General features: G+C 33.6%; 1 protein-coding gene across 1 annotated transcript; it reads left to right on the forward strand.

The window, feature by feature from the left end:
- On the forward strand, positions 1–7,315 carry LOC107432704 (5'-adenylylsulfate reductase-like 7). Its single transcript, XM_016043893.4, has 4 exons — positions 1–687; positions 5,014–5,195; positions 5,744–5,868; positions 6,519–7,315. The coding sequence occupies exons 1-4, from the start codon at positions 511–513 to the stop codon at positions 6,935–6,937; spliced, it is 903 nt and encodes a 300-aa protein (XP_015899379.3). The 5' UTR covers positions 1–510; the 3' UTR covers positions 6,938–7,315.
- The last annotated feature ends 416 nt before the right edge of the window (positions 7,316–7,731 follow it).

Here is a 7,731-nt window from a genome sequence, read left to right on the forward strand (position 1 = left end):
GGGTGGAGCTGGAAAAAGCAGTTCTGTTCGGACCCCATCCTTTGATAAGAGAAACAGAGCGAGAGAAAACGGTGAGAAAGTGAAAGTGAAAGAGAGAGAAGAAACAGCGTGCATCACCGAACGAAAGCCAAAAGAGATAATACCAAACCAAACACCACCATTTTTTTTTTTTTTTTTGCCTTTACCCACCCACTCGCAATTAGACACAGACCCTCTTTATCAGATTACATACAGAAAAACAGTCGGCAACAGATTTATAACCAAAAAAAAAAAAAAAAAAAAAAATCAAAAACCTCCTTTTTTTCATATATACATATATATATTTTTTGGGGTTTTTTCAGCCATTTATTTGTTCCTGGTATCATTTTCTTTTTTCTTTTTAGTTTTTTTTTTTTTTTTGTCAAAAAAAGATTTAGTTTCGTTGTCGCCCTTCCGCTTTTACCCTTTGTGTTCCTGTGTTTTCTCTCGGTGTACCCTTCTTTCTCCTTCTTCGTCTTCGGTCTTTCTTCGATGGCTCGTTCTTCGTTTGTAGCTGGATCGTTTCTGTTGGTGTATATCACCACCGTTTTCTCTTCGGTGCAATTGGTTTCGTCTTCTTCTGATACCTGCTCGCATCAATCGACTGATTTTATTCTTTCTCTTCAATCTCAGTGCCCCGTTTCGATCTACCCTAATCCACCTCTCCAGGTATGTTTCAAACCCTTTATTTATTTATTTTTTAATGAATAATTCATTGTGAATATGTTGTTTATGTTAGATGGTTTTTGTTAATTGGTTTTGATTATTGTAATTTTCATTTGAATGGATTTTTTTTTTTTTTTTTTGGGGGAATTGTGGTTGCACTTATTCGTGATCTTATTTGGATAATTTGATTTCTGGGTATTTTGGGATTTTAAGCTATTCTTCCTTTTTTTGCGATGGTAGCTTGTGAATGCGATGGATTCCTATGGCACTATGATAAATTGGTGAATACAAATATAAATTATGGGGTTGACTTTGAATCGTTTGAGCATTTTGTTTTGTGGGTATGATGTCATGTCATTAGTAAAAAAATAAAAAAAAAACAAAATAAACAAGATGGATATTTATGAGCTTCCCTTTTCTTTTTCTTTTTTTTTTTCCTTTATTTTTCTTTTTTTTCATTCATCACCTGACGATAATAAAGAAAATTGAGGACTTTGGACATAGATTTGTTGCGGAATCCTTGTTTAGGTTGGAAATTTTGCTTTAGTTTTTCATAAGGATCTCGTGCCTATTTTGTTTTGTCTCTTTGAAAGCATGGTCAAGGAGGATAAGGACCTCATAGTTCTTTAAGAACTAAATTTAGATCTCAAGGAAAAGTAAAACCTTAAATATGCTAGTTTTAAGACTGCTGGGCGGGGCATTAACTAAAATTCCTTATGGATAAGCTCCAAATGAATGTATTAGCCTGTAAAGATATTTAAATATGGTGTTTTTTGATATTTAAGAGTCGTCAGAGACTGTTTTGGGTATCTTCTACTTCTAGGCTTAAATGGAATACTATTACATGTTTTACTTATCGTGCATGATGGTGCTGACCAAAATTAATAAAAAATAGTGCATGGAAACAGATGGTGCAACAAAAATAGTCCAGTAATTGTATTATTTTATCTTTTATTTTACATGGCTCTGCTGCCTCTATTTTCATCCCATTTGTTTTGAAGCAGTAAAACTTGTTGTTAAGCCGTTTAGCCAAAGATTAGCATCCTATGTGGGTAGGTTGATTTATGAACTTTAAATCTGCGTTTCCTGAAATATGTCTTCCAATAATTAGTTTAGTTTAGTCTAAAACCAAAAACCTGGTAGGTTTGGAGACTTATCTCATACCTTTTTATTTGTCCGCCTCAGAACTGCATTAAAACATCCTGAATACACGTATCAAGTTTATTTTCATCTGTTACTTATTTATTTTACTTGAATCTATATTTCTGCTTGGGAGATTGACTTACAAGTTAGTCATCTGCTTTGGAATGCAGTTTCTTCAATTTTTGCTCTTTAAAATAGATTAAAAGTCTGTTAAGTTAGACTGCTTAACTCCGGAAATTTTGAAATATTATATGTTCAAATTGCTTAGGGCAAATCTCATATGCTCTTATATTTATATTTATGTATGCTTTTTATGTTCATATTGGTTAGCTATCATGGTCAGTGAAGTTCTAGCTTTAGATGTTCAAATAACAAGCAACAAGAGAAGATATCCAAACTATGGAGGAAGAAAAATCTTTTGATATGAAATACAGAATGTAATTTTGGGGTCTGACAACAGCAGTGACAGATTAATGTAGTACCGCTGATGTCTCAGTTAAGAGGTGTCGGTAGAATTCTCCTGTTTTTCGCTTGCAGAACCAAAGATCAAGTTTCTAATAAATGCATTTCAATAGCGACACTATTGGAAAAGTTGCACATTATTAAAGAGTTGCACATGTAGAGAGTCTATAATAAAGAAATATGGACTCAATATGAATACCATTGCAAGTATTAATTGGAGAAGCTGCCGAATCTAGGTGTCATGTTGATGAGAATCACACATGATATGAACTTCTATATCATTGTCCAAGAGATTCATAGCTTTCCAACTAATAGTTTTCTTTTTTTAATATGTCTTAAAGTATTGGTTATTGAATGAACTCTTGCTTTTATGATGGGGCTTTGGTCCTTGTGCTTACCAAAGAGATGAACTCTGGCTATCAATTAATTCAATAAAGTTATGTTTCTTATTTAAAAAAGTATCCAGAATTCCTTGATAATTGATAAAAGAGGTCTTTGCATGCTCATATATATGATTTCATAGAGATGTTTTTAAATGTGTATAAAGATAGAGAAAGAGAGATAACTACAAGCAAATTTGTTAAATCTTGAACTGTTGTGTGTTTCATTTGTTTGAAAAATGTATCATGTTTGTAAGATACATATAATTTTTGTAATATTTATAACTATAACCCTATTTTCTGTATATGTTACTTCTTTTCTTCTAATAGATATTGTTTGGCTTTTCTAGCTACTCCAGAGCCACTGATGAATTATGAGTGGCCAGCCTACGAAAATGTAATTTAACCATCAGTTTCTCATTCAGTACAGTATGTTTCACAAATTCAAATTAAGAGTACAATGGAAGAGGAGCTAGAAGATTTAATGGTGGATGAATTTTAATTAATCCTCAACCAAGATAGATGAATGTTGATAGGTATGTGCATAAGCTAGGCTAGGTTGCCCAGTAGAAGATTATTGTATGTGTATATATGAATTCACGATAAAAGCTGTTTCTTGCAACAAAGGTGGGCTGACATGGTATATAAGACTAGATGAAATCGGAAGAAGGTGACAGAATTTAGTGGGGGATAAATGTTAAATAATCCTCGACAAAGATAGCTACAATCTCAATGCAGTATATATGACTTAAGAATGTATGCTTTTCATGGCAATAAAGGTGGGTTTACATGGCATGAAAGAGAATATTTGAAATTGGAAGTAGGTGATAATTGGCATCAGCCAAAATTATCGCATAGAGTATCTTGTTTTCATCATTTGGTTTTTATTTTGGAGTAGAAATTTCTCCCAATAAAAGCTATGTGCTTTTTGTTTTGACTTAGACACAAGGAAACAATGAGAAACTGTTTTGGGCATGCAATGGAAAATGACTTTGATTAGCTAAAAATGTTGATGGATGGATCTGCCAGAATGACACTGGAGTCTGTAATGGTTTGAGAGAATTGGTCAACCTTAGCTTCCTTTTCTAGATCACTTCTCTTTTTTTAACTTCTTAGGACTCCATTTTCCAAGTTTTACCTTTCTTCCCCTTGGACCAAAAGTTGTTTTCCATGTACCAAATAATTTTTCTCTCAGCAAATAGTTGAAAATGCTGATATGATTTTTCGGAAATTATTTCTATCAAAACAAACAGAGCCTTTAAGTTCTTGCTCCTCTTCCCCTTGTCTGAATGTGTATGATATTTATTTATTTATTTGGTGGTTGTCGTTATTAGTTTATTGCCTAGTTTTTTAGCATAGATCTATTGATGTGGTTGTTGAGGTTTCAAACATATCACATATATTTGGTAACTCGGCATTTTTAATTATTATTTTAGTTGTGTGATGTTTGTTTATTCCTGAAATTATATAGGTTGTGACCCTGAAATATACTCTTTCTATGTAGGGTTTAATTCAATTTGACTGTTTTAATGGTTCAAATTGACTGAGTTTATAATTATCACCAAACTCTTTTAACTTAGTAGTTTATAAAACAGACTGAATTAGTCTCCTTGCATGTGTGTCCAAGAATGTCATGATACGGTGATAAGTAGTTGTGCGATGTTTGTTTATGCCTGATGGACCAATAATATATGTTGTGACCCTGAAATATATTCTTCCTATGTAGGGTTTAATTCAATTCAACTATTCTAATGGTAAATTGACTCCATTCATAAATATCAACAAACTCTCGTAATTAAGAAGTTTATAAAACAGAACAATCTAGTCTCCTTGCATGTATGTCCAAGAATGTCCTCATACGGTGATAATCAACTTAGCTGAGGATACTCCACCTTTCTATTACCTGTTTTAACTGGAATATCACCTGATTGTAATTTGCATAGTTGTTAAGATGTCATAAATCAAATATGTGATTACAAGATTGTAATTTCTGAAATTTCTCTGTTAAAACTATCTAATTGTAAATCTTGTTGCATGTTGCATGAATCAAATTTGGTTTTTCCTTTTAAAGTTTCTGGATTTTTCCCCCCTATTACTTCTACATGTAGAGTACAATGGAAGTCATCAAGAACCACAATTGTCTTTTCTTCTTATTAAGATAAACTCTCTTTTCACGATTTTATGATCTGCATGATGATAAACAGTTGATTTTGGTGTAAGATCTTTCTTGTAGATTTAGAATGGCATTACAAACTTGCACTAATATGTTTCATTTTAATATTTACTCATGAAGAGAATGTAGATTTTTTAAAGAACTATTTACATTTATTTTTTGTAATTTTAGGTGGATGGAGATTTCCTGGACAGCATTTTGGCATCTAAACAGAGGGCAGGAGATATTTCTGTCCTCTTCTATGCTTCATGGTGCCCTTTCTCGCGCAGTGTATCTCCGACATTTGAAAAACTCAGCCTTATGTTTCCTCAAATACAACACTTGGCAATTGAGCAATCTTTAGCAATGCCAAGGTATGAAAAAAACTGACTTCAGCTGTTTCTTATTTTAATGGTATCTTTAGGAAGATTAAAATACTTCGTTGTTCTCTTTAATATAATCCTGCTTTTGATAGGTAAAATCTAGTTTTTGAAAAGTCATACACATAAACGACTAAATTTTTTGTGCCTGTGTTTATGCTTTCCATAATTCAATTTGATTGCCTACGAGGCTAAACGATACAAAAGATAGTTGTTGGTTTGCTGCCTGAAATTTGATAATGTTAATGACATTAGGTCATCATCTTCAAATTCTTTTACGATCCTTGCCAGTGTAATTTTTTCCCCCAAAAGTAACTTAATTCTGTTGCATAAGCTTGGCAAGTTGGAATGGAAGCTGTAGTCGGTTTTAGATTCAAGCCTTGCCCTGACTTGTGCGAAAATCAAAAGATAAAAATGTCATTTTATTATAAGATGTGGTCTGGTACGTTAAAAAGATCTAGAATAATCATACTAAGGTCCAGTTGAATTTTTCTATTTGAAGTTTTAGCATCATTGTTATGTCTGTTCTTGTGTTGTTGCAGTGTATTTTCAAGATATGGAATCCATAGCTTGCCTTCAATATTAATGATTAATCAAACATCAAGGGTGCATTATCATGGTCCTAAAGATCTCCTTTCCCTCGTTCAATTTTACAAGAAAACTTCTGGTAAGATTCCCCTATATCAAATAACAGTAGATATTTTGAGTTTGTTATGGAACTCCTTTCTGCCTCTGCAAATTGAGATTTTGTTATCTCAAGCACTTGAATTTGTTTTCTTTCCCCCCCTCCCACTATCCCAAGACCTCTAAAAGGTTGAGAGAAAAAGGAAGAGGGTGGGGTGGACTAAGGAACTGTTACTCCGATTATTTGTAAAGAAAAAACTCATGGAGCCTAAAATACCAAGGTTTCTTTGGTTCGTAATTGATAATAGTAGTTGTATGCTAATTTGAATTCAGCAGCAAGCTTGTGTTCTAGTGATTTTCTAAATTGAAAAATATCTCTGCTGAGGAAATTGAATAAAATTTTCTTGAAAATATGTGGTTAATAAACCATACATTTAAAGTAAAGAAAGAAGTCCGGAAGAGTTGGGGATTTCACAACTTTTTTGTGATTTTGAAGGATTGATTTTAAATAATTAAATAAAATTTCGTCAACTTGTTTTTGAGAATGAAAAAAGTGATTCTCATTTTTTATTTCAAAATGATGAAGACCCTAAACTTTTTGGTTGGTTTCTGTTCGCATGTAAGATTCTCAGTGATATTGATTTCATTTGGCATGTGCAGTTAAGTGCTTATGCAACTTACTTTCTGTTTCAGGATTGGAACCTATCCAATATTTTGACAATGATCAGTCTGTTTTCTCAGAAAGCAGAGAAACATCCATATTCCAATTAATAAATAGTATGCCACTCAAGGAGATATCAAAGAAGGAACCCTATTTAGTTTTTGCTATATTGTTCCTCTTTTTAAGGGTATTACTATCCATATTCCCAAGGTTGCTATTTCACCTCAAAGCTTTCTATGTCTCGTATGTTCCCCATTTCAACTCGGGAATATTTGGAGAGACAAGCCAGATAATGGGACGAGTTTGCCACATGATAGACGTGAGGAGGGTTTGGACCAAGCTTAGGCTGTGCAAGACTAGGAACTTCCGCGAAGGTGCAAAGAATGCCCGGGTTTGGGCGTCTTTGGCTTCTGTGTCTTTGGGTGAATCTTCCTCAGCTAGATCATCATAATAACACTTAAACATAATTGTCTTGTACAAGTCGAATTTGAGGGTAGAAAAGAGCTGAATGATCAAATGTTGTATTAAAAAAAAAACCTGCTATGATGCTGCTGAGCAGGTGGTCTCCCTCTCTCCCTCTTCCCCTCTCCCTTTCCCTTACTCTCTCGTATTCGCATATTTCATATGAAGTAGTGATGATGGCTGAAGCTGTTGTCCTTAGTTTGAGTTGAGTGTTTTGGGAAAAAAAAAAAAAAAAAAAAAGAAAAGAAACAGAAGAACAGCAAACGAGCATGTAAATTTGCAAAAACGGCTGACTTTTTGTGTAAATTATTTGCCTTTCTGTCTACTTTAAATTAGTGGAATGTAAACATCGTAAACTCTCTCTCTCTCTCTCTCTCTCTCCACAATAAAGGTGAAAAAACCCAGAAAAGGGAAAGAAAAGGATGACATGCAATATATTAACTTGTATTGATGGCCATCTTACTCAGGGTGAGGATGCTGAGTGTAGAACAGCTACAGTTCCAGGCATAGAAGAAGCATTTTTCTTCTGCTAATATGTCTATTTGTTTGTTTTATTATATCTTGCACTTAATGCCCTTATACTATTATTGTTGGCTGGTATGGTTGGTAAGTAATTTGGTCCCAGCAGGACAGTGACTTGCAAGAGATTCTCTCTTTGGGGGTAACTTGTAAGCAGAATGTAGTAGTATCTCAATAAACCACGCAAACAGCTAAGTTCAGGTGTACAACAAGCCAAACAGATGATGGTGCTCTTTGTGAATGTGTTGACAAATATTTAGTTCC

This window comes from Ziziphus jujuba, chromosome 11 (genome assembly GCF_031755915.1).
Source record: "Ziziphus jujuba cultivar Dongzao chromosome 11, ASM3175591v1".
NCBI classification, from domain to species: domain Eukaryota; kingdom Viridiplantae; phylum Streptophyta; class Magnoliopsida; order Rosales; family Rhamnaceae; genus Ziziphus; species Ziziphus jujuba.